The sequence below is a fragment of the Engystomops pustulosus genome, chromosome 4 (assembly GCF_040894005.1).
Source record: "Engystomops pustulosus chromosome 4, aEngPut4.maternal, whole genome shotgun sequence".
Lineage (NCBI taxonomy): Eukaryota > Metazoa > Chordata > Amphibia > Anura > Leptodactylidae > Engystomops > Engystomops pustulosus.
Genome location: NC_092414.1, coordinates 83,961,980 through 83,989,133, shown reverse-complemented (window position 1 = coordinate 83,989,133; position 27,154 = coordinate 83,961,980). Strand labels below are relative to the sequence as shown.

Here is a 27,154-nt window from a genome sequence, read left to right as displayed (position 1 = left end):
ATACGGTTCCGACTTACATACAAACGCAACTTAAGAACAAACCTACAGACTTTATCTTGTATGTAACCCGGGGACTGCCTGTACTAGGAAGGAAAACGAATCCCGTATTGTATACCAGTTGTTGATGCTTCATCAAGTAACTACTGAGTACAGTAGAAACTATTGTAGTTTCTGCATCTCCTATAAAATGGTGCTTTGTGCCTCCTACTATCCTCTTTAAATTAGCACGCTAAAATCCAGACTACAGAATCACCCTGGTACCTATTTGCGATCCCTTTATTATATGGCAAGCCATCTGTTTACCTCATGTTAAAATTTTGCCGGATGTTTGTTGTAATGTTGAAAGTTTTCTGGTAGAACTTTCAAGCTTCCCAGCCATGACATTGGTAGCATTTTCCAAAAATAAACACTTAATTCCCTTTGATTTCTTTCATTATTCAATATTTTTAGAGTTACAATAAAAAATTATTTACTATCGCTAACTAATTCTGTTGTCATTTTCAGGTTGGAAATCTCCCAAATGATTACATTATGCGCCTAAAACGTGTTCCAGCGAAGGATCATCTGGTAAGAGTTATCTGGTAGTATTTGGGTTGTTGTAGTTGTTTGTTTGTCGAATTGTTTATTTGTTAAGTGTTGCAGGTTGACCTTGAAAAACTAAGTCTTGGCAAATCTTCATTCTGGCTAAGACATTCCATGCACATGCACAGTGTTGGGTCTGCAACTACTCCTCCCTCTCCTTATACTAGGAAATTCACTATTAGTGGCTAATGTCCTTTTAAACGAAAGGATAGGACATGTATTACTCCTTCCCAAAACCAACCTCCACCATCATTGGTTAGCCATGAACATTAAATGGTTTGAGACTGCAGCTGAAATCGGAGAGTTTGCCCAACAACATTCTATTGACCACTGTTGGAGAGAATGTGGCTTGTAAATGATTGTCTGATGGTTGCCTTCCTAAGACACCTCACTTCACATCCTCTTATTATGGGTCAACAGCACCTTTTAATAACATCAAGCTGCTTTATATATTTGATTTGGGGTCAGTTATTGTGGGTAATACCTTATGCGTCTTGGGTGTCATTGTTCAAATGTTGGTGATATCACATGTAGAATAACCATATTATTCTAACACATCTGTAATATTTGTGTTACAAATTTCCAAAAGTTTTTTTAACAATTATTAACAGCTATTTCTACATGATATGAGAGCTAGCGTGTAAAATTTAGATTTATCTGCTGTTTGGATGTTGAGATTACAGGGGTGGAAAATAACATTTTATACTCTGCATATTACATACCAGTCATACCAGCCAGCATAGCCTGCCAGTTGTACATTTTGTAGTATCTTGTGGTAGTCTAAACTCATTTATTATTTTTATCAATCATGTCTCAGCATTGTGAGCAATAGATATTTCATTCTGGTTGCCATACCTGTGTCCATATATTAAATACATACACAACAGCATCAATTTAAAATCTGCAGAAATTGTGAGAGAACCAAGTTTTCGGTTCCATGGGGTACCACCACAAGCATAACTTCTCTTGAATTCAATTAGACATCCATGTGATTCATACTACTGCTACATATGATTTGTATGTAAATAAAAAAAATTGGCACTCTGGAGACTGGTAGTGTCCTCTATTAATTCAAAATAAATAAACATTGATGATGATTAGTTCCAATTTTTAAAATAAAATTATCAAAATTACTTTTTCTATTACAAGCATAATGTACAACCTCATTGGGTGCTACGTGATAGACTACATTACATTAAAACCAGTTGTTCAAAGCATGAAATGAAAATCTGGCCATATTCCGTCCTGATCTATTAATGTATTTGATCCTTAGCTTTGCTACTTGAAGATTAGTGAGTATGAAGGGTAGGGATCATACGAACAAAGAAATATGTAGTAACACGCAAGTAGCTTCAGTGACCTCTTTGGAAATGTATTTGCTAAAACAGACGTGTTAGAAAAGGAACAAAAGGTCATATGTTAGCAAAATTGTGGAATGTGAGTATAGTCGATAGTATCATCAAAAGTCATTGCTCTTAATCACTAAATTGTCACATTAGTCTATACTCTCAGACCTACTACAATTATATACATCATATATTCCGCTATACATACAGTCTGTCTCCAATATATCAGGTACTATATCTGGGCATGACTAGTAATAAATAACACAAGTTTTTATGGTGGTGTCTAGGATGCTTATACCCAAAGAGGCCAACAGGTCAATGCAGATGGATTATTGTGTTCTTAGAAATGTCTGTATTTTTTGTACAAGGTCATTTGATGGTTAACCTACAGTTATGATCTACGAATGATTTTTTTTTTTTAATTACAACTTTAGTTATATATAATGTGATTGTTTTTATAAGGAATTCCTTTCTTTGTGGCACCTCTAGCAAATGGTACCATGAACTGTCATAAAGTAATGTAGAAAATGACTAGGGCATATCCAAAGAAAAAGCAAGTTAAGTGCCCACACTAATAATGTGACTTTTGCTCTTTGGACTTAATTCTTGATATTTCCTGGGATATAACAATATGCATATCTGTCAACCTCGCCCATGGCCAAAGAGCCACACAATCTCTACTTATCATTCGACTAGTTTTTGTGTTGTAAGCCGTTTGTCATTTGTCCTATTTCCACTTCCATGGTTGACACTTTATATCAAATTATATTTTAATCTACAATTTAGGATAATTTAATATGTGAACTATTATTTAGTAACAAATTTATATTCTGAATACAGATTAGGTAAATGGTAATACAATGCATTCCTCATCATTTTCCCCAAAAATATAAACTCTTCTGCTCTGACTTCAAGTTTTTTTTAAAAGATTTTCAGTTATCTTTGTGTTATCTTGGTAAACTATACAGCTTATCTGGTGAATAACAACTCTCGTTTGTTGTACTTACCTTCTGTTTTACTTCTTCTCATAGAATGTAACCACTTGTGAGAAGGTACCACATTTACAATTTTAAGTCGCTCGGTAATGGTTCATTATGTCTGTGTATGTACTCCAACAGAACCTGATGACGGGGTTGGGGGAGGGTAGTCAATAAGCATAAAATCTACTGAGTGTTTTATATTCAGCTGCCCCTTGGGGATAACATTAGAAATATTATAGGTTTTGTTCCGCCGTACGAAGTTGTACTCCATTTTCAACCAAGTCTTACGTTCCAATGGCACAAGTTTTTTCTGCATTACCAACACTTGCCTCTTCGTTCCTACACATCTTTCTGCATAGTTTCTAAAGTTTCATGTCAACACATGAACTTTATTTTATCTTTTGACATATCTCATTCATGATCTTTTCCCTTCTTTCCTGAGACATTTTATGCCTAAGGCCTTCCAATAATTTTAAAGCCTGTATTTGAACCTAATATGTTTCATGAATGCCTTTTTGTTGGTTTTCCAGAATTGAGCATAGTGGGGAGGGTTAAGCAGTCTGTTTGCGACAGAATTCAGCTGTAAATTGTTCCACAAAACTATCTTAAATGCCATGGGCCACATTTATCAAGGGTTAAATTAACTTTTTAGACCCTTTTTATGACTGGGACAACCAGTAAGGCTTGTCCTTGGGAAATGGGGCATTGTTTTTGGGATAAGTGCTTTGGGACAAAAAATCTGTGTTTTTGGTGTAATCTGAGCATATCTATAGGAAGTGCAAAGTTTGTCAGATTTATCATTTAGCATTAGAAATTGGGAAAAGTTTATCTTTATTTTTCTTCATTTTCTCAGTACTGAAGAATTCTCAGAAGTTGTGAATTTGCAAATTTTTTACACTTTTTTCGCAACTGGTGCTATGTTTTCAGATGTTTAAAAGTCTGAAAAAAAGTACGAAAGCTCATCTGGTCTGAGGTTGCAAACTTGGCAGGAATAAATTGGACAATCAACTTTGCTACTTTTTTTTTTACCAAAAAAACTGCAACTTTTTTAAAAAGTTGCATCCTTCAACCTCCTTACAGCACTGATTCAATGTAACACAAGAAAAATCCATGCAAGACAAATTAGATTAATAAACCAGACATAAAAGGGACTAGAACGACAGGAAAACTAGAAAGAAACAAGATAAATGGGGGAACATTTTGTTTGATCTGGTGCAGTAGAAGACTCTTCTCGCTAAAGCACATCAAAATCCCTGGCATCAAATCTCCCTGTGTTTACATATTATACCTTTCCTTTAGTTATACAACCAAGCACTATATTTGCATTTCCATTTATTTCTTTGAAGCAACCCTTTCATTTTATATATTTCACCAGTACATTAATAAGGCCAATGGGAAGTTACTGTATGTGTGACCCATTTCGCCTTAAAGTTTCCTCGCTTCACAACTTCTGTTATTTCATCATTTATAATCAGGGAAATCCCCAGTGTTATGTAAAATGATAAAACAGTGATACATATAATTAACATGCAAATGTTCATGCTTTTTATTTATATGTGATTGTATAATGTTTATTATAGTAACACTGAAAGCTTTGTCTAAATGGAGACATGTGTCTTATGCAAATCTTGAAACCTTTAAACTTGAAATGCGAGTTGATCAACTTTTTTAATAGGCCAATTAAAGTGGAATTCACAAACATTCCTTTTCCTTTTGACCTGCAGTTCTCAAAATTCCAAAACCTTCTTATAGGGGCATTTTTCACTGTTCAGTGAACAAAGGTTTGCAGACGGCTACTGTAGGTCTAACAGACCATAAATTTACATTTTATTGTGGCTTTCCATAGGGAAAGCCACATAATCACTCTTTCGCTTAGCTTATTTTTACTCTTTAGCTATTGTAAATAAATGTAAAGGTAGTATTGTCAGCGTTGTACTGGGTGCGAGCTATGCCTATATATCTTTTTGGGTGTTTTTTAATGAAAGCACTGTAAAAAGCTAACTTTAATATTCATGCAGCATAATGTAGAGCTCCAAGATCCCTTCAGAATGAGGGACTACCTTTGGGACACTTTCAGGAGAATTATTTGCCTAAATGTTTATCTACATAGTGAGGCCAGCAATAGAAGCATCAAGAAAGATTTATTTAAAAAGTGACTGTACCCTTTGTACCTCCTATAGTTTCACCTCTGCCTACCAAGCTGAAGAATTATTTTCAAAAGTCTTATTTATTTACTGTTATTTAATGGCCCAAAAAACTATATTTAAATATTGCATTCCATGGTCTCTTGTAGTGGGTTTAGTAGTAAAAATAGGCTAATTGAAATCATTAATCTGTTTTTTGGGTCAGAGGAGATGGGAAATTCCCACTATGTTTGTCACCAAGTTTATTGAATTCCTGAATGTCACACCTTTCAAATGATGGACCTTCATATGTAGATTAGGCGTAACTACAGAGGAGGGCAAGTGTTAAATATGTAAGAACTTCAGTTGCAGTTCAAGACAGTGACACCAGGGTACAGTCCAAAACAGGTCTAGCCTGTGTTTATTGCAGCAAGAACAAAATAAAACAGCCTTCCCTTTTTAGGCAACAAAACAAATAATATCCTACCCGTCAGGGTGCTAACTATACAGTGATTCTCTAACTCACCGCTAACAAAAATACTTTGCTGCTCCAGGCACAGAGGTCAAGGCTGCGTGCTCTCCAGCCTCCAGTCAGAGACAACACTCTCAGCTCTGCTCAGCGGCTTTATGTAGGCTGATTAGGCTGTTCCCACCACCTGTGTCCAAAGTGCTGGACAACACAACCTCAGCACTAAGGCCTTGCATAGTAGGAAAACCTAGGGGAAACATACCGCCCATCCACAGTTAACCCCTTCAGTGTCTCACACAACATTAAGCTTTTCTATAGTTGATTAACCTACAGTTGGCTCATCTAATACATAGTGTAGATAGGTGATATGCCTTGTTTTATATTTATATGTGCTATTTATAAATTCGAACCTGCTGATTATTTTTCATTACCTGAAAATACTGTACAGAGTTGGTAAATGATTTGGCATTTGAACATCAATAATGAACATCTGTACTAGATAAAATGCTGACAATTGAGCTGAAATGTAATTTGGCTTTTCTGACATAATGTTGAGCCGACATCATTTTGTTATTAAAACAATTATGAGAGCTAGATTAACAAGTACATTGTATGTTCTCTTATAAATGACTGTTTCTGTACATAGTTATATTCTTTATTTCTGTTGCAGGCAAAACATTGCTGGTTATACGTGATGGTGCATGAATTGTCAAATCGCCTTGAGTTACTTGTATACAAATTCTCTACTACGTCACAAAATTATAGAATCTTAGGAGACCTGTCCCTAATTTTTCGAGAGATCAGGAACTGTGTCCATCTCAATGAGCAAATGGTAATTAATATTAGCATATGTTTCTATTAATAGTTGGTAAATTATTGTTTTATTATTGATGTCTTCAATGTGAAGCTCATATTATTGCTAGTATTAAATTTATTCATATTATCAGCTTGATATCTATTGGTAAAAATGGTTTTTAGATGAATCATGGGATTAAGTGCCTATGCATCCTTGCTATAAATTCTCAGTGGCGGTAAAGTACCAAACACTTCAATATCATGTATTCATCCATCCAAGGTATCATCTTTCCCCTAGAGAAGTTCCCCAATATCCTCATTCACCTCCATAAGCAATCCCACTCATATATGATAATTATTATTATTATTAATAATAGTAATAATTATTTTTATATACTGCCTACAGATTACACAGAGCTTGCCAAATCAGTCCCTGTCCCCATGGAGCGCATAATCTAATCAACCTACCAGTATGTTTTAGAGTGTTCCCTTTTAACTGGCCTCCATTCCATTATAGGACAAATGCCTTACTGAAATGGTGGCACCATGTCCACATTACTATTGAAACTGTTTTTACCCACAACTACTTCATGGCCACTGATGTTTGATGTTCTTATGAGAAAGGAAAAGCCAATATAATCCCCTCAGGGCTTTATTTCTATTGGCAACAATAGTGCCCCGTGTACTGGGAAAAAGTAATGCAGACATAAAGCTGGTCCCGTATACTAGCAGTAAATCTTTAAATCTTTTCTATTTTATTCATATCTACATTCACTAGTATAAATATATATTTTACTTTCTATTGACAAGTTAACAGAACATAGAATCAGTGATACTATCAGCTTTTCAAGCTGAGTAGATATTTATTCATCTACTAACGCCAAATACAGGCTCCTTACCGCAAAATAAAGCTAACTTAAAGTGATGTCTTGTATGGCAACTTCTCAAAACCTCTGAGGTCATGTCTCATATTCAGGTATGACATATATACAGATAAGGATTTGGAGGAATAGATTTCAGTTTATTCCGGTTATGACTAAGGAGGTCAATAAGATTCCCCTTCCTGTCTCTAACAATGGGTAACATGGTTCAGTGCTCTATTTCCTTTCTGCCTTCAAGCCAAGAGAATACAATAAGGACAAGTTCAACATTAATTTACCAGAAAAGAATCTAAAACGCAACAGTAATAGATGTTCCTTGAAAAAATATGAAGAAATCTGAGGGCCCCCCACAGAGTAGAGAATGTAGCTGCGGGCAAAGACATAATTGCTGGAATAAGCAGCACATTCTTCCTTGCGTGTGCAGATAGGTGAAAGAACTTAACCTAGTAGCAAAAACATGGCCTCTTGTGACTTCATATGCATTCTGTGAATATTCTACTTAAATATTTAAAATTCATTCTATAAATAAAATATGTTTAAAACTGAGGGGGGTGGATGACCCAGCTGGGGAGGATTAATAGAAGGTTCTCAAATCTTTACATTTTCAGTCTACCAGGTTGTAAGTATTATAATTCAGAAACATAAGTGGACTTGTATAGTAACTTTTACTTTTCTCTTTACAGGAATTTGTAGAAGAATATTTAGATAATGTTTCAGATGGGGAATTTGTACCTAGAGATTTTTTTAACTCTGTGACCAGCACATTTGATGTGTTCAAGGATATAAACAATACAAATTATAATACTACATGTGTGGTGCCTACAAGTGATCCTGAGTTAGGTGAGTACTGCTGAAATTGGTTGATGTATCTTTTTCATCCAGATAATAAAAAAGACATCTTATACATGTTTCCTGTTTTAGGGGATTATGTCACGAATAGAAACACACAATATGCATCGAGTCATTTACGAAATAATACTAGACTTGGTAAGTACATCGAGTAGCTTGATGTTAAAGGTCAGACAGTTCTCCCACTCTCTGAACCCCTTTACTTTTATTTATCTTTTCCATGAAAAAGAATTGCTGATATATGGCTGCTTCTAAGTGTTATTAAAGACTAGTACTAGACTATTAGACACTACTAGACAGATGGTTTATGACTTTAGTGTATTTATGACAAAAGTGCGAGCCCGCATGACCCTTCCGGTAATGGATATCAGCTTGCTGCTGTTTACATACATACAATGTAGGGAGAATGTGGAAGAGGGGCATCATACTGTAAGAGGACAGTGATGGCTCAACTGTTTTGGGGTAGAGTGGCAGCGCAATGAGGTCTTGGCAGGGTTAACTGTCTCTGATGTGGTCTTCTTTTCCCCCAGTATTGCCAAGCGGTAAATCTGGTGGGTACACTGGCAACAGGGTGAGATATTTGTAGCTGCTAGAAGATAATAATTATAATAATAATTTACTATGGGTGGAAGCTGTGGCTTCATTGTCTGTCAAGCTGTCTTTGCTAAAAGAGTTAAGATGGCCGCCATTTGCACAGAACTCACAGCAGTTGAGTTGCCCCACCTCTGGATGGTGATACTATCAGGTAGTGAAGATAGAGCAGCAATCAGCCAGTGTCTTTTATCTTACCTCTGTTAGTGAAGGACATTGCATGCGCTCACAATAGAAAAACAACCCTGCCTCCAGATGCTGTCAGCTTGCTGCATGTCATCAAAAATGTCTTGGTGTGTCACCTCTGACATGCATGTCATGGCCATCACTATGATCAGAGACCCTCCTGAACAGGGGTTTCCTCCCCTGAGATATTGATGACGTATCCATTTACATGTATTTGAGCTTAGTTGTAGTTCCCTGAGCTGACAGTGACACACAAAACTGCTGTACTTTTCTGCCCTTTATGTGCCAGAATCAGCAGATTGTTGAGGTGTAAGTGTTTAACACAGTTTGGATATTGATGACATATCGAATGAATGAGTCCTCAATATCTGAAAAGATGAAATTGAAGTAAAACCTCTCTGTTTTGCACATGTTAAGAATTGTAAACCCTTCTTATAACTAGTTGCACATCACTTTAAATTTGGCAAACATAAATGCAATTTAATATTATAAGTTGTAAAAGTAAATTTCATATTGGCATATAACAAAAAGGATTTTGTAACATTTTCACTGTATTGTCTGTGCTCTAATACTATAAACTATTCATTCCAAATTGCAGTACAAAATAAATGACTTCTTACAGGTTCCCTGCCAAAAAAAGCCTATTACACAGCTGTGACAACTTTTATATTTACTTTAAGACAATCGTTTAATGCTGAAAATTCTTTTAGATTCTTTGTGTTTATAAATTACTCCTTTTGGGTACTTAGGGCCCCTACAGCTTTAGCTATATTACAGCTTTAGCTATATCACGGTATATATCTATATAAAGTAAACTGATGCTTATATATTGGTTATTTTAAGTAATCATTTGTTATCAATACCACAAATAAAATTATAAGTTATCAACAACAGTTTAAAAATGTCCCCTTGCAATCTAATAATGTGCTGAAGGCAGGCAGAGGTTCACCATTGCAGTGAAGGAATCACCAGAAAATTACTTATTTTTTTAAACTTATTTTTAGTGAAAAGATTTTAAATTAATCTTTTGATCGTTTTTCCAAAGACTTTGATAAGTGAGCTTTAGACTATTGCTACCGGTGACTATAAGGCTTCGTGAACATGACCGTTATAGGGGCTGTAATCTGACTGAAATATTGGCGGCCAGATCACAGCCCCCGTCGAGGTCTATGGTACTGGATCACGGTGCAGTGAGGACTCTCTCACTGCACGGCGAACCTGGCCAGATGAACGCGGGGGGCAAAGTTTGCGGCATGTCCTATATCTTACCATTTAGCAGCAGTGTCCACTTGGCTATGGAGAGTGTCGGGGTGTGCAGTACTCATGTGTGCTGGCACCGCTGTTACGGCCCAAGCAAGCACACATTCGCTTGCATGAGGCCTAAGCCTGCGCTAATGGCTATCATGAAAGGCTGGGACCAGAGTTAAGGCAAGATGGCAGCCCCTGCAGTTATGGTGAGAAAATGGAAGACAACAAATCTACAATCCGGCAATTTGTTATCTGATTTAAAAATTGGCACCACATTTCCTTTAACCTGCTAGTCACCAATGTAAAATCTGGACCTGCAAACTATAATATTATATAAAACCTTATAACAATAGTCGTCTTATATGGGAAAGAGATACTTTATAGGCCCTATAAGGTCATTGAATAGAGGCGCAGTCATACCTTTTACACCCTAAGGTTTAAAGTACATCACAATATGGTACATTTAGGCAAACTAAGAAAATTTATGTTTGCTGCCCATAGTAACCAATTAAATTGCTGCTTTCCTTTTTCAAACACAGTATATGAAATGAAAGCTGCACAGTCATTGGTTTCTATGGACAGACAGTTTTCCTCCTAGACAGGCTATGAAATCTTCCCCATTGTGCAGCTTTTTCTCTCACTGTAACCTAGGAGCTGCAACTTTTTCCATTAGCGAATATACGTTTGTGATAATATCCTCCTAATATCCCTAAAGAACATGAATGCTATTTAAGGTGAATAATTTGCCTTTCAGACACATTTATGAACTTGTCTGTAATCAATTCATCATGTTCAAGCTATAAACATCAAAGAATTTTTTTTAGAATAGAAATATTTTAGCGCAGTTAAGGTGTGACATTGCCATGAGCATCGGTTGATATAAGTATATTTTCCTGTATTAATGTATAATGCTATGAGATTTGCATAATGAGGGGAAATACAGCAATACATGCTAGGGAAAGGACCTCTAGGCACTAGCCATCATAAACATTACAGGTATAGGAAAGTCATCGATGAGCAACACAGACCACTTCCCTGGAGGTTACACACAGCTTGTACTATGTTCTGAGACATCTAGGGTTTTTTACTTATTGATAATTCAGGCTAAACTAAAAAGAAGAAGAATGATTAACTTCAGTCCAAATACTGGTTATTCTATATGATATATATCAAGTAGACCAGTGCAAAAGATTTAATATCTGTAATAAATACATGATATAATAGGATATAATAGCAATCCCCTAATATACAATATTTAAAGGGGTTGTCCACTGTCAGTAAATAATTGAAATGGTTTGTGTAAGGCAAATTTGTACCTTTTTCCAATATACTCTTTACATAAATTCCTCAAAGTTTCAAGGACTCTGCTTTCCATCCTTTGTAGAAAGTTTCTCTGTTTACTTCCAGTGGATAGAAATCTGTCATGTGATGGGCTATGGGTATAGCACGGCTCTGGTTACTCTCTGCTAACAACTTGTGCGTGTATGTCCATCACAAGACCAGGGTCAGATCCACTCACAGTAAACATAGAAGCTTTCTATAGAAGGACAGCAAGCAGAGATCTCGAAAACCGTGAGGAATTTATATATAAAGATTGAAAAATTAGAAAATTGCATTACTTTTTCTTACACCAGCTATATTAATTATTTGCTGAAAGGGGAAAACCCCTATAACGTTAAGGATACATAGCTAAAAAACCAGAACTACAGCCAGCTTGTTACACAGAAAAATATCCACTACAATTATTAATCATACCAACACAATTTTCCCAAAGTACCTGCTCGACAAAACATCTTTTAATGTGTCTGTAAACCCTGTGAATTTATTGATATTTATATTCCATGTACTAGTGTTATCCAGTTTAATAAGCAGTGTTCTATATCAGATTAACCTACTCCAAATATTTACATTGTGGCATATCCCTGTGCTATACACTTCACCTTCCACATTCTAAATACAGAGACATTTGCAGTACTTCAAATACTTTCAAGTCTGTTTTTTTCCCTTTGGTTCCTTTCGTTACTTGACATCATACTTCTGGCAATCTTTTATATCTATTCATCTTATTTATAAAATATTTACACTGAATTTTAGTTGGCAAGGATGGAATGTAGTGTCATAGTGTAGCTCCCACTTTACTGCTATGTTTGGTATTTAATTTGGACCTGGTGTTCCCGCTGTTACATAGTGGAATGTGAACTCCACAGGGTATTTTCATCTTCAGTAAGCTCAGAAATGGGAATGTGTTTCAATTGGTCAACCTGTGCATTTGGGCTCAACTGCTTGTTCCCCAGATAGGATGGGTTATTAATATCAGATCGGTGGGGTCTGGCTCTCATCAACTGTCTCTATCACTAAGCACAGTGCCATACCTTCTATAGTGGCTGTGTCTGACATTGCAGTTCCCTTCAACATAATCCCCTTAACAGTAATTGTGAGCTGAAATACAAGACACCACAAACTGTGCAGTGCTGTGTCTGATAAATAATAAAGGGAATACTTATGTTCCTCAATATCTAAAGCAAGCCATTTATTCTCTATGATTGACAGCCATGGCTCATCATCACTGGTGAAGATGCAGGTCATTACGTATTTTGTAGCACAGAAGTCCGATGTCGCCCATGTCCGCCCTGGGTTTTTTATGTTTGTGAGGCCACCACATTTCTTTCCATTGGTCTTATAAAAGAGCCATATTGTTCTCTGTATGGGATGGTTGTTATTAAGCATCTGTATATAGTTAAAGTACTAGGGATATTTTTCACTGTAAAACCTACATCCTCATTAAAGGTTCATCTTTAGTTTGATCTCATTCAAACCGTCTGTGCTTCTCTCGTTGCCATGCTTTATTAGTTCCGGATGTAATTAGATATGATGATGATCTCTCCTCCAGCTATCCTGACACGTTCAGCATTGTTCCAGAGCATATAATAGCTGTAGACGAAAAATGTAGCTAGCTTATAAAAGGTGTTAATGGAAGAAATCTAATTTAGAAAAAAATGAGTACACAATTTAGGAATAAATTCATATTCAAGATTAGATTATCTATACCTTAGAATAACTTTAACCTTACAGTTCTTCACAAGTACCAAAAATTATATCCATACTTGTTTTCCATTTTTTGTCTTTTGCATGGTAGTGATGTTTCGAAGTATAATATGGTGTCTGTAATCCATGATTATTTCAGGACAATATCCTTTCTAGTATGTTCATCAGTAATGTGCAACACATTTAAAATGGGTAAACACGAAAATCACTTTAAAAGGCTTCTCCAGTGACAACAGGTTAGATGCTCACCTATCAGCAAGTTAGACCCTATCCTGGCTCTGGATAACCCATTTAATAAATGAAGACCACTTCAAATTTAGCACTTTAAAATTCTTCCATATTAATTATCAAAAAAACACACATACACATACAGTACATAAAAGTTACAACATTTTTTCAAATAAAATAACAACTCCAACTAATGCAAAACAAATAGTCACCCCTTTAGCACAGGATTATACATATATTATATCAGAAGGACCAGACCACAACATGGAATCAATTTTTGATGTTATTTTTATGTTCATTATGAAAATTCAGGTACTATATATTCATAGGCATTCATAGGTCTATTCATTGTCAGCTATTAAGTAGCCCCATGTTTCATGAAAAAACTATGCAAACATTTTTTGAAAGTGCATTAAATAAAAAAGTAACGGCTATTAAACTGCTACAACACAAAAGGTGCTACATCTTTAAAGCCTTTTCAAGTATCAAGTATTAGAGGGCTGAAATATGTTTATTTTCCCAGCAGACAAGGATTGTGGAGTAGAGATGAACGGAACCTACGTTAAAGTTTGGCGTTCAGGGTTCGCCACCTGACATATTGCCAGATTGGTGGCTGCATATGGAAACCCCTATTGACTATGATTGGCCACAGGTACCCCCCTGAACAATCATTGTCATGACTAGTTGCTAGGGATGTCCCTTTGTCAGATTGCCTTTTAGTCATTTAAAACTAGGGCATCTATTTGCCAATGGTTATTATTATTACAGTTACGGTGCCTGGATCTATGAGAAATCCCCGGGTTTATCATTTTGATTGTAGATATACTTTAATATTTGAATTGTACAGTTGTGTTTATTATAGTTTATGGTTTTAAGGGTTGCTGTTATTTTCATGTGTGAACTATTTTCTATGTTTAATTACAGGGTACACAGAGCCAAGTGAAATGAACAGCAGACTGTCATTACAATGGCCAAGCATAGCATCAATAGCATTGATGAGTTTAGTTGTTGGATTTGCCTTTGGTGTTTTATGTTGGAAGGTAAGTTGTCAGTTTTAATTCCTTTAAAGGTGGTGATCAAGAATTAATTTATAGACGTGTTAGTCTAAATATTACTAGTGTTTAATGTCTAAATCTGCTTATACACTTAATGCAGCTCTAGGCTATTGTCCGACAGCTATACTTACTAACCTTGGCCCGGGCCATGTTTATTGCGGTGAAGAGAGGGCAAGCACTTATTGAGCAGCTTTTCTTTATAGCTCAAGACTAACCCATAATGAATAATTTGAGTATGACATTGTTTTGTGTATCTCTTAACTGAATAAAGATATAATTTTTCATAGAGTAAAATTTCAGGAATTAGGTTCTGATTTAAAAATAAAACTCTGTGTATTTTATCTTCTTATTAACATTATAGTCTCTTATTTGTTTTATTTGTTCAGGTAAAGCACAGAAGTGGTCACTCAGAAAGTGAAATCCCTGACATCTGCGTTGATCAAAGAGGGGCTAATGAAAAGTATGTGTTATAATCTTTCCTGAATTTTATAGAACACTTATACATATTTCCTAAAATATATTTAACCTAATACATTTCATGTTATATCATTTTTAGCATGCTACAGCAGACAGCAAGAGAAGTCTCTGTAATATAGACATTTTCAGCAATATCTGGTAAGTAATTACTCTTTACATGTCATATTATACATTCTGCATAAATACTTGTACAGATACTGTAAGGTTGTTTTCAGCAAATATTGGTTAAAATTTTGCTTACAATATTGAGAAATTGCCCAAGTGGACTATGGTAACAAAATCTACAATATTAGTTTTTTATCTTTTGCTACATCAATTATTGGCTCTCATTGCCACCTACTAGCCGCTGTATCTCTTCAAATAATGTTGGCAACCTACTCTGTTCCCCGAAAATAAGACCTAGTACAATTTTTCTAACATATTTCAGCTCAGCTTCAGGCCTCCCCTAATAATAAGACCTAACGGCAGTCATTGCTACAGTCCCCTACACACCAAACATTAACATTAGTTGATCATTTTGATACAGCAAGAAGTTGTGACATGGAAGAATTCATGGGATAAAATCACTGATTGTTACATTGCAAATGCGATACGATCAGCTTCCAGACAGTGAGTAGTCATTTAAGGCTAACCATGAGGGATTGGGGTCCATGATTCCAATAGAAATGGAGTCTCAAGAAATTCAGCATGAAATACAGAGTTTTTAGTGTTAAATGGTCAGAGAAGTTGTTGTTTTTTTTTTTTGTTCATGATAAATTAAGACATCCCCTGAAAATAAAACCTAGTCGTATTTTTGGGGAAACATAGTAGTTAGAAGCCAACATCACCGCTGTTTTGTATGGAATCTGGCACATGCGCCAATAAGTGCATTTCCAACATGTGTCCAGTACAGGACTGGAATTTACAATGCGAAGAGACAAAGCACTCTGCATGCACTACATTTCTATCAATCTGTGCATGCAATCCTTGCAGTATCTGGGGAGACTAAATGAATGCTTTTTTATTTTGAAAGAAAAGAAAAATAATATGCTTAAGATGGACAAATGTAAAAGTGGAAACCTTCTAAAGGGCTGTTTACTCTTCTGATTATTTGTTGGCTGGTAGACTCCCTTGATTGTAGTTTGCTCAATTTTATAAAATGGGTGATATTTATCATACGACGGCACTCATGCGCCAGTGTATGTTAGCCCCGCCGCTGATTTTTTGCAATAAGCTAGCATTTACAATTATTTCAGGGCTTTGATGCCACTGACATGGCCCAGAAGCCCTGGGCCTTTGTCCACAGTCTGCATCTAGTTTATTAGTTTTGCTTCAATGACCTTGCAAACAGATACATAAAGATGACACCAAAGTATATTCATAGCGTGCAAACTAAAATATTAACCAATTATTATTATTTTATTTCTCCATTTTCTCTCCAGGGGTCAACACACAATTAGCTTTATATCTGGAACAGTCAAAACAGACTCTTACTCTTGTGATCGAACAAACTGTTATATGGACTACCTTGAGTTGAATTCAGTCATTGCCACCTGAATTGACACCATTTGCAAGAGTTTGTGCCTCACTGGATTGTTTACCATGCACATTTGCCCCATCTCTCTGCTTAAGACAATAGCTAGAACTTCTGGAGAACCTGCAACTGAAGATACATGGAGAACCAGAGCTATGCCAAACACTTATTGCTTAGGGAACAAGTCTATGGTAGAGACATTATCCTGCCAACAGATTTAAGGATTACTGGATTATTTAGTCTGTCTTGTCCTTTTTCTAAGTTTACCATTTCCATTGTTGATGGAACAGAAAATATAATAGATTGATGAAAGTATGTAACGCTCCGTTTGGTCCTGATTCCTGGAATAATGTCTCAATATATTCCTTCTACAGTACCATAAAGAAAAATGAAGAAATTTTCATAGCAGCATATATATATATAGGGCAAAGTTCTCCTAGCACAAGAGTCAGGATATACGTATATACTTTTTAACGTTCACATAATAAATATATTTTTTTATATTGGACTCACATTTCTGTACATAAAGTATTATAATATGTACCACTTACATTGAGTTGGTGACTCTGTTGGCTGAACAGGCCTTTTAGATATAATTGAATACAAAATAGTTAGTAATAATATAACCAGATAGACATTACATCATCTATTTAAATCCATTTCACTTGGAATCATAGTGGCATAGCTCTGATTGCAGTCATACAAAGGATTAATGACAGTATTTCTGCCACAAGAATGTTTCTTCAGCAAAGTACCATGGGAAATTAGTGCTGGAGCTGGTGACAGTGTAAAAATACATTTGGTTATGCATTGAATGGCATAACAAAGTAGTCTGTATTTATATACAATTTAAATTATTTATTGCAACCATTTACTATAGTAGAAATTATGATCTTAAATACTTTATTACAAATCTGATGTCATAACATGAATAATTCATTTGACAACATATGCCAGTAGTAACATTTGCTTGTAGTGCTTCAATGGAATCTGTTATTATATTTTGCTCATCTTTCACATATACCAAAACCACAACATGAAAACAATGATCATCTTTTTCTTAATTTTGTGTTAATATGTTCTAAATGTGTTAACTTTTAAATTCTAAATATTCGTGCCTCTATTTTTCTATTGCATAGCAATTTTCCAGAGTTTTACCACGTCCTAGTAGTATCAGATTTTTAACTGTGCACCTCCTAGCTGGGCACTGTATGCAACTTCTATGGTTTCACTTTTAACAATAAGTTATTTTACAATAACTTGTCACTGTAGTAGCAGGAAAAAAAAGTTCAATTGTGACGATAAAAATCAAGATTACTTATCCAACTGTCACAATAACAAACAGTGTATTGTATAATTATCCAAATCATCATGTCCATCATCGCAGAAGATAAGGGTATATACGGAGATATAATAAGATAATAGGTAAATATAAAATGCATCAGCCAAATGTTCAGAGTTTGTTTCTTTTCATGTTCATTGTCGGTCTAAAGGCCAAACAGGCCCTGTGGAAACTTTTGGCTTCACTAGGTGAAATTTTTTTGTAATATTTAATTAAAACAAATACTACAATTTCACACTAGACTAGATGACTTCTATAGTAGAGTTTGTGTTACTGTTAATATGTGGTAATGCTGAAAATACATCATATTATAACAAGCTAGTCCAAATAAGGACATGCTAAAACCCACACAAACCAATTACATTTTAGCTATCATTTGTATTATAATAACATATAATGGTGCCAGCCATTTATTGAACCAGTTCTCATAGCCATAACCCAAATTAATTTACTTTTATATCAAACCCTTCAGCAGATGTAAATTTAAAGAAAAATGTGGCTGTTTTGGCCCAGAAGCAGTGCCATACATGTCTACAGGTAGTGTTTGGTATTGCAGCTCTGTTCTATTCAATTCTGCCTTCAGTTCACCAAGTTTCAGTGTGGGGAGGCTGAGCATTAAAGGGAACCTGTCATTAGGAAAGTCATTTTTACATGATGACAGCTTCCAATAGCCTCTAGCACGTTGATTTCAAATATGCCTTTGTGGTGCACCTCAATAATTCCCCTGGTTTTTAATTGTTTCTGGCACAAGTTGTCTTCTCCTCCATTTCACTTCTCATCTTCTCTAATTTCCATCCCACTCCCTCAGGCTATCCCCTTCTCCCTCCCCCTGCTTACATCAGCTCACTTCCAAAACCAATTCTCGGTTTAAATTTTTCTTTTCCCCGGACTCCCCATACATTGGTGTCAGGGAGCCAGGTACGGTTGACAGGTTCCCTTTAAGACGTCGTACACAAAAGAGGGTCATTTTATGATTACCAAAACAGGTCTTACCATGTACAATCTATATTGTACAGTTTCTCATAATATCTGTATTTATTTCAACACCAAAGAAAGGAAATTTTGTACATCCATTTAATGTTTTGAACTGTAACTCTGTGGAAAAATGTTTAGCACATGGCAACATTTATAAATATTCAGATACAAATGTAATATTTCAGATCACAGTTTTTGTTTTAATTTGGATTTGGTTATAATCATACATCAAGAACGTCTACTGTAAATTTTTATATTCAAAACAATAAAATATTGAGCATAAACCCATAGCTCAGTTTTATTAGAATAGATAAAAACATGGAGCTTAATTTGAAATGTTTTTCAATAAAAACCTGTGGACAGTGTTAAATATAAGGTGCTATGGTGTACCAGATTTTCTTTGCCCAAAATATTGGAACAACACAGAATATAATCAAGAGTTTTAAAGGTTTGTACAGAATTACAAAAGTATTTCACAAAAAATAAACTCACACCTGTTCGGAAATTGTTGTAGGCCATCATCACCATGTATATCACTGGAGCTTAACTGCAACAGTAAACACAATCCATTTACTTCTGTGCTGCTCTTTTTGGAAGAATATAGATTAGTTTATATAGGTTTGTACAGTCATTATTACTGAGCCAGGAAGGTGTGGATGTTTTTGCATGCAATACTTTTTTTAAAATGGCTATTAGTAGTATACATTGGTGTACACTGCCTTTTCCCTCTGGTTGTATCACAATATACAACCGCATCCTTTTTTTCATTTCCGTTTTATTCCTGTCAACTAGGCAAACAAATATGAGGTTAAAAAACTTAAACCATATTTTTTATATTAAAAACCTAACTTTCAAAGCAAGTTTTTCATTTTATATGACTTTAAACCAAATTGGTACCAAAGTAACATTTATTAAAAGTTAAGACTGTTTGTTTAAAAAGAACGTAAAAAAACCACACAAAAAAGAAAAAAAAAGTAAGATACAGCTCATCCCTGTAACTTTAAGATGCTTTAGCAGTATGAATCAAACAGTCCTGTGAGTAGTATCGCAGAGGTTCAGCAGGGGAGCCTGTTGAACCTTCAGAGGTATCCAATGGCAGAAAATAGGAAATCACAGCACTCTTGAAAAACAACTTCTTTATCAATGCAGGTTTAAAGGGATCCTGTCACCAGAGGGGTATTTTTCACTGGTGACAGGTTCCAATAGACTCTCCCTGCCAGTACTTACAGCCAAGTCCCAGGGGTTGTGCATTTCCAATCATAACGTGATTGTCTCCATAATTGATCCACTGGCCGTCCCGGTCATCGATATTCACCCAAACCCCCTCCCACATCATCCCTTTCTTTCCCCTCCCCCTCATGACATCAGCTCACCGCACACGCAAACCTTGCACAGTGATCCTTGTATGTTTGACATGCACAGCCCAGGGAACGCGTTCTTAGTCATAGATCCATAGCTTGTATGCTCGAAATGCATAAGCTGTCTAAAGTACCGTATGGATATGTCATTTAAAAACTGCTTCTAAAAGAGAAGTGCCAAGATACACGATTTACTGCAATGTAAAAACACACAAACTAAAGAATCTGTGAAATTGTGAGATTTTTTTCATTTTTTTGCTTTGAAAAGAGTGCTGTGTTCATCTAATCCTATCCCTTTCTATTTTAGTTGTTTTGTTACAATTTATTTTCTATAACGGAGATATTTTAAGCAAAAGTAAGGTATTCTAGCAGATCCAAAGCAATGGCAATTGTCTACTGGCTGCATGATCATCTATAATCACAATGTTGCCATTTTTCTTTTTACTGGTGGAATGATGGTAATATATATATCCAAAACATTGCCATTTTTACTTGTGGTAACCTAAATGTTTTGTGGCACTTGAAATAATGAGGATGTTTACAGCAACAGTGCAGGTATGAGCAGTAGAACCATTGAATGTTATGGTTTGGATAATTATATTCTGACTGCAAGCCAAAAGAAAAAAAATAATGTCAATCTTTTATATATTGTGATATGTATATATTTGTTTTTAAATTTTATGTATGTCCTGATTTATTTTTTACTGGTTTGAATTTGGTATTGCTTTGTATACATATACTTTATTGTTATAAATAAAGAATTCTATGCACTGCCATAAAGCTGGTGTATTATCTCATCATAACTATATATAATATTGTAAATGTATTTCTATGGGAGTACCACACAATTATTATTACCAGCTTCAACAACATAGCTAAACACACAGTCCATGTGCATACATTGGAAAACTTTTTTTTAACTACTTGAATGGAATAAGCCATTAAGCCATCAGTGGCATTTCTTCCTGTTTGGAGGTAATAAATAGCCCGGCTTTAATGAAAAGTTGAGGTCCTACTTGCTGCTTTGCAGATCTCTTTAAAGAGTGTTATTTCAAACTCTGGTACATTGAAGCTTTACTGTGTAGAAAGCCACCCTACCAATTATGTTTTCATGAATAATATAACATGGTTCAGAGTTCCATATGTTTATTCTGCATTATTTATGAACCAAGTCTGTAAGACATCCTAGCAATGTCAGCTATGTCTACAGTGAAACTCTATTCACATTTAGCAGACATTATACAGATTGGAACAGTAAGCCACAGCAAGTTTTTTTTATGAATTAGAATGTTTATGACCTGAACTTTTCCTGACCTGTCATATCAGACAGTTGCACTTTGGTCTTTTCCGCATAGACAATGATTTGATTTTTTTGGTCACAACTCATGCTCACAGATTAAATGCTAACACAGAATTGAACAGAAGTTGGACAAGTTGTATTTGTGTGGTTACAAATGTAACCATATTTTCGCATTAAATGTTTCAAAATATTTCTCTAAATTGAAGAATTTATTTAAGCTTAATATGCATGAATTATTTGAGATATTGGCAAATGAATAATTAAAGGGGTTGTCCACTTTCAGCAAATAATTGATATAATTTGTGTAAGGAAAAGTTAAACAATTTTCCAATATACTTTCTGCATCAATTCCTCACTGTTTTTGAGATCTTTGCTTGCTTTCCTGCTATAGAAATCTTCTATGTTTACTTCCAATTGATAGAAATCTGACCATGGTCACACAGGTGCATGGCTGGTTTTAACGAGCCGCAAACCTGTGTGACCATGATCAGATTTCTGTCCACTGGAAGTAAACAGAAGCTTTCTGTAGAAGGACAGCAAACAGAGATCTCAAACAGTAACAGATATAGAAAGTATATAGTGTATATTAGGGTGGGTTTACATATAAATCAGTTGTGCAGGATGTACTTTCTGATTCAGCTAGTTCTCCCACCACAAAGTACAACAAGTTGGGCTGGATTGCCAAAGGATACCAGAAATACAATGAAATCTGTAATTGCATCACTTTTCCTCTTCCATTCCTCCACCATTCCAGAGAAAAAGGATACTAAGGCTATATGCACAAGAATGGTATGCATGTATCCATGTATGTCAATTGCCTCACGCTTACGGCAGTCTATTTCATGGTCCTATGTATGAGCTTGCCTATCAGGGCAAAAATTTCCGAGGTGCCCGTAAGTAAAGGACGTACAACACACCCTTAGACAACTCACATCAGATGCCTTTACATTAGTTTCAATATTTGTTTTGTGGATTAACACTTTTGTCTAGCCAACATAACAGCCATCATGTGAGGATGCAAGTATAACATATACATATAAATAAATGTAGATTTTAAAAAAATTTAAAAAAATAAGGTAGCTACATTAAAGTAAACTATCTTTTTTTTAAAGCTTTTATCATTTCTGAACTTTTTCAGGACTACTTTGTCTTGTTTCTTGTGCTACTTTTTTATGCTCTATTTATCTCACCTGAAATTCAAATATGTGTTAATTGAGACAAAAAAAAGGAATACAAAAATTATGACTACATTCTGGAGAACCTGTAAACCAATATTTTGATTTGAATGTTATTTGTAAGCCTTAAAAATGAATTCTAACTAATATACTTATAAATGAAGCATGCATGCTAGGATGAAGCTATTGCATTGATCCATGGCTTTACAAGTAGAAGCCGTGCCTTGTAATACTGTGGCATTCGAGTTAATGTAATTTTGCCAAAGTAATGTAGGTGGTTGAATTTTTTTATTCCAAGCAGAAATTGTTGTGTGATGCATGTCAACTTGTCACTTATGTACAGCAGATGAGCAGATTTTTGTCCGCATAGGCATGAAAGGTCTATAGGCAAGTGAATGAAATCAGAAAACAAATAATATTAGATCACATGTGAAAAAATATTTTAAATGGCAGTCTGAATTTCCCACCGGAAATTGCCTGTACTTGTCTTTGCCTGTATTTGTTCTTGTTTAGTCTTTGCAGGTACTTTAGGTCACAACTCTCCCCAAAAAATGTGAATTTAATAGTAACTAAAGAATATTTTTTTGTTAACAGGTGTCACCTTTAATGAATGACTCTCCAATTAACCTAGAAATTTTAACAATAAAAGAAGCAGGAAGAAGGATAAACTCCATCCGACTGCGTAATAATGCATAAACATTTTTCTAAAGCCAACAAAAATACATTTTCTAATTGAGAAAGCAGCCATTAACCACCCAGAACTAGCTGTGTCTTCCTGCAAAATATTATGTGAAAATCAATAGAGATCCAAAACAAAAAAGGACAATATCCAGATAAGTGTCAAGCAGAATGGGCACTCAGCCAGTTAGAAACAGGAACATCTTTTTTTGTATTTATTCTTGGCATAGTCATAAATTATACTGCACATTTACTAGCTTGCATGTAAAAAAAAAGTCTTACTGGATGAAGGCCTCATTATTCTCTGTGCAAAGTTATGGCATCCTAAACAACAGCATATGACATGGCGCCAGTTTAACATCCATGGCTGGGAGGCATGAAATGTTCTATTCATTGGTAAGGGCACAAAATTTAATTGAGATATATTGTATTCCTTGGTAAAGATGAGTCAAGTGCTATCCTGGAGTCATTTTCAAAACACTTATGGAGTATCTATTATTTTTCTGTATAAAAACATTGTTGATGATGAAGATTCACTTGTAAAATGATTTAGCACCTACAGTAGATCTCAGTAAGAAGAAGACAGCCACAGCTATGGAAAGTCTTGCGGCACTTCCTTCTGCCTACAATAGGGATCTTTGTATAGAGTATGTTGGTGGTGCCTTCAGCTATTATCACTTTTTTTCTGCCTATTACATCAAGTGAAGACCTTTGAAAATTCCTCCCCCCCAAATGTGAATAAAATTAACAAAGCTGTGCACTGTCTTCAGTCTGACTGCCGCAATAAAATTGCTAATTAATGAAATAGAATGGATTATTCATATTTATACTCATAGCAAGAAAAATAAGGTTAAAATGCAATAAAGCATAGTTTAAAAAAAAAAATACAAACAAGTGTATTACCGATGTATCAAGAGTACTGGAGATGAGCACTCTTTTAACCCCTTCTTGACTTCAACCAGAAAAAAATAATGTCTCTGAGTGTTTCCCATATTTCAATATTCATATTTCCCATATATATATATATATATATATATATATCTCTTCAAGTCACAAAACAGTGTTACGTTCAACACATATTTATTTCTATACCCTAGAAAATGAAATAAAACATAAAATCTTTAAAAGGGGGTCCCAGCAAGAGGTTCCTATAGCACACAGTTAATAACAAGTTACCTTTCACATGTTAGGTCATTCAGGACATCTTCCCCTGATGTCTATTGTTACAGTTTTTACCCAACAAGTTTACAGTGCACATGAGTTAGCTGGAGTTGGAGGGGGCTGGTGATTTTAAGTATTAAAGGGATTTTTCAGGCCCAAAACTCATTTATTTATTCCTTATAATAGCTGCTAAACACATGTTAAGGATGGCAACCTCTGTGTTTTCTTTCTGTAGCCCTATATATTGCCTATTAAATCAATTATCTCAGGAACCTGTGGTCTGTGGCATTTGCGCCATATTCTTGTAGGTTTGGATTTTAGGGATTTCTACGCCCCAAATGACATGTCTACCTTGTTCTTTGGGATGGTACGATTATGGGGATACCAAATTTGTATAGGTTTTATAATGTTTCCATACATTTAAAAAAAATTTTTTGGGATATTGCCATTTTCTGGCGTTAATAATTTTTTTATACTTAGGTGTACAGAGCTTTCCAAAATTTCCTTTTTTGTGACTTTTGATGATGTTATCAATGTTATCATTTTACGGCCTTTTGATCACTTTTTATAGAATTTTTTTATATTTTTTAAAATGGCAAAAAGTGCCATTTTCGACTTTGGGCGCTGTTTTCCGTTACGGGTTTAAACGCAGTGAAAAACCGTTATTATATTTTGTTAGATCAGGCATTTTAGGCCACAGCAATAGCTAATGTGTTTATGATTTTTACTGTTCATTTATATTTATATCAGTTCTAGGGAAAGGGGGGTGATTTGAATTTTTATGTTTTCTTATCATAATTTTTTTAACTTTTTTTATTTTTATTTTTACTATTTTTCAGACTCCCTAGGTTACTTTAACCCTTATTGTTTTACAATTGTCTGATCGATCCTACCTTATACTGCCATACTACAGAATGGCAGTATATGGGGATTTTCCTCCTCTTTCAGTATAATGTGCTGATAGCACATTGTAATGAAGGGGTTAAAATGAGACAGCCTCAGGTCATCGGAAGACTTACTCAGCCCGTGAGCCATCTCCATGCACCCGCGCCTTGCATGTGACATAATACTACGTCACATGACGGTAAGGGGTTAAAAAAGAAATAAAATCTATACTCACTTTTTGGCTTCTTCTCTGGCCAATCGGCTTATTAGCAAGTATTTACAGTATGGGGGGGGGGGTTGTCATCTGCAGAATGCACAGAGGCCTTGCTAGGAGTAGCATTAAAACATCTCCTACACTGTCTGGCAGATCTGGTCTGGACGGTTGTAGGGTGGAGTGTTTCATGCAGTTAGGTAATGTGATTGGCTTTCCTAGATAGATGAGTTATAAGAGCGTGATTGAAGTATATAATGAGTATATAATGTAGTACTTAAGTCCTAACATCCGAGCACATGTTGGTTTGCACGCTGGGCGGCCTTAGTCATGTGAACAGCCCAGGGCTCATGGGACTCTTAATCTGCCACTGATCCCAGCTTTCCACATCACACAGGGGATGTTTCCATCCCCATCACATACTGATGATAGCCACAAAAAACTGTTCAAAGTTCAAAATTTGGATAGGAATAGGACTGGCGCTGAGTTTTACTGCTCAGGATGTTGGTTCATGCATGGGGCGGTGTAAACTATGGTTGTGTACATGAGAACACAAAAATTTTAGGACTGTGTAGCAGCCGAGGACTAGCAATGACAAGACAATTGTTTTGTGCATTGAGCCTCAGAGCCAACCCACAAAAAACTACTATTTATAGATTTCTTAGAACTGTATAAAGTTTTGATTTGATGTTATTTAAACAGATGTAACAAAGGATATTAAGCTGTGTTTCTAATAACACTAAACCTTATGATTCATTAAGTTTCTTTTCTCTTTAAAATTCTCTTTCACAATTCTTCAAAAATTACAAAGAAATATATATTTTTTCCCAACTGTATTCAATTTAAAATAATAAAACATATCTACTAACACAATAACATAGGCCTTGATGGGTTTTTTATATGAAATTGGGTGTTAATAGATTGATTTACATTGTGGTCAGTAACTAATTTCTAAGCTAAACAAAATAGAACTGTCATATACTGTAAGGTATGAGGACAAATCTCTGAGGAGGACTAATATAGTAGAAGCAGCAATTGTTGTTTCTCTTTCATCTTTGTGTTAAGGATGGAAATGCCATTGTTCCCTGGTCACTTCCCATGGGAGTGGGTGGAGGATCCAGCATCTGGTAAGTAAATAATAGCTCATATCTATCTGTTTTCCATGTTACAGACAGTTCAGTTAATTCTCAAAAAAATAGGAAGCATTTCTATTTAAATTTCACCTAAATCGAATAATACAAGGCTGAAGAGTAGTAGAGTTGAATGATTTATGATTGATAACAATAAAGGGCAAAGCCACAATAATCAATAATTTAGATGTTGCATTCATTTTGTATTAACTTCTAGAAGCCAAAACTTCCCACGACAATGGGTCGTTTCCCAATACTGAAGGACCCTACTTCTCAGTAGATCATCAGTCAGTCAAATACTTTTATTGACTGGCTTGTTGGTTTTTGATTTCAATAAAAGAAAATGTATAACCTTCCAAAAAACATCTTAGTGATTCTTTTGGGGACCTGAGGTAGCATTACTCTCCCTAGCATTACTAACCCATATCAGAAAGGATCATTATATCCCATGTGCTCACAGTAGGCAAGATTTCAATGGTGGACAAATTGTGTACATATATTCTTAGGCTGCATTCACATGAACGCGTGATTTCTCCAGTCCCGTATTTCCGTGCCTTATGAGTGCATACAT

The 27,154-nt window shown here is 35.3% G+C and overlaps 1 protein-coding gene across 1 annotated transcript in view; it reads left to right on the top strand.

The window, feature by feature from the left end:
• The window catches only part of KITLG (KIT ligand), a 44,765-nt gene extending 23,942 nt beyond the window's left edge, over positions 1 to 20,823 (top strand). The window contains exons 3-10 of the mRNA XM_072146532.1: positions 505 to 567; positions 6,171 to 6,332; positions 7,860 to 8,016; positions 8,098 to 8,163; positions 14,248 to 14,363; positions 14,765 to 14,838; positions 14,935 to 14,993; positions 16,277 to 20,823. Coding sequence (XP_072002633.1) covers positions 505 to 567; positions 6,171 to 6,332; positions 7,860 to 8,016; positions 8,098 to 8,163; positions 14,248 to 14,363; positions 14,765 to 14,838; positions 14,935 to 14,974 — 678 coding nt within the window. The 3' untranslated portion in view covers positions 14,975 to 14,993; positions 16,277 to 20,823. The remainder of the gene's footprint in view (positions 1 to 504; positions 568 to 6,170; positions 6,333 to 7,859; positions 8,017 to 8,097; positions 8,164 to 14,247; positions 14,364 to 14,764; positions 14,839 to 14,934; positions 14,994 to 16,276) is intronic.
• The last annotated feature ends 6,331 nt before the right edge of the window (positions 20,824 to 27,154 follow it).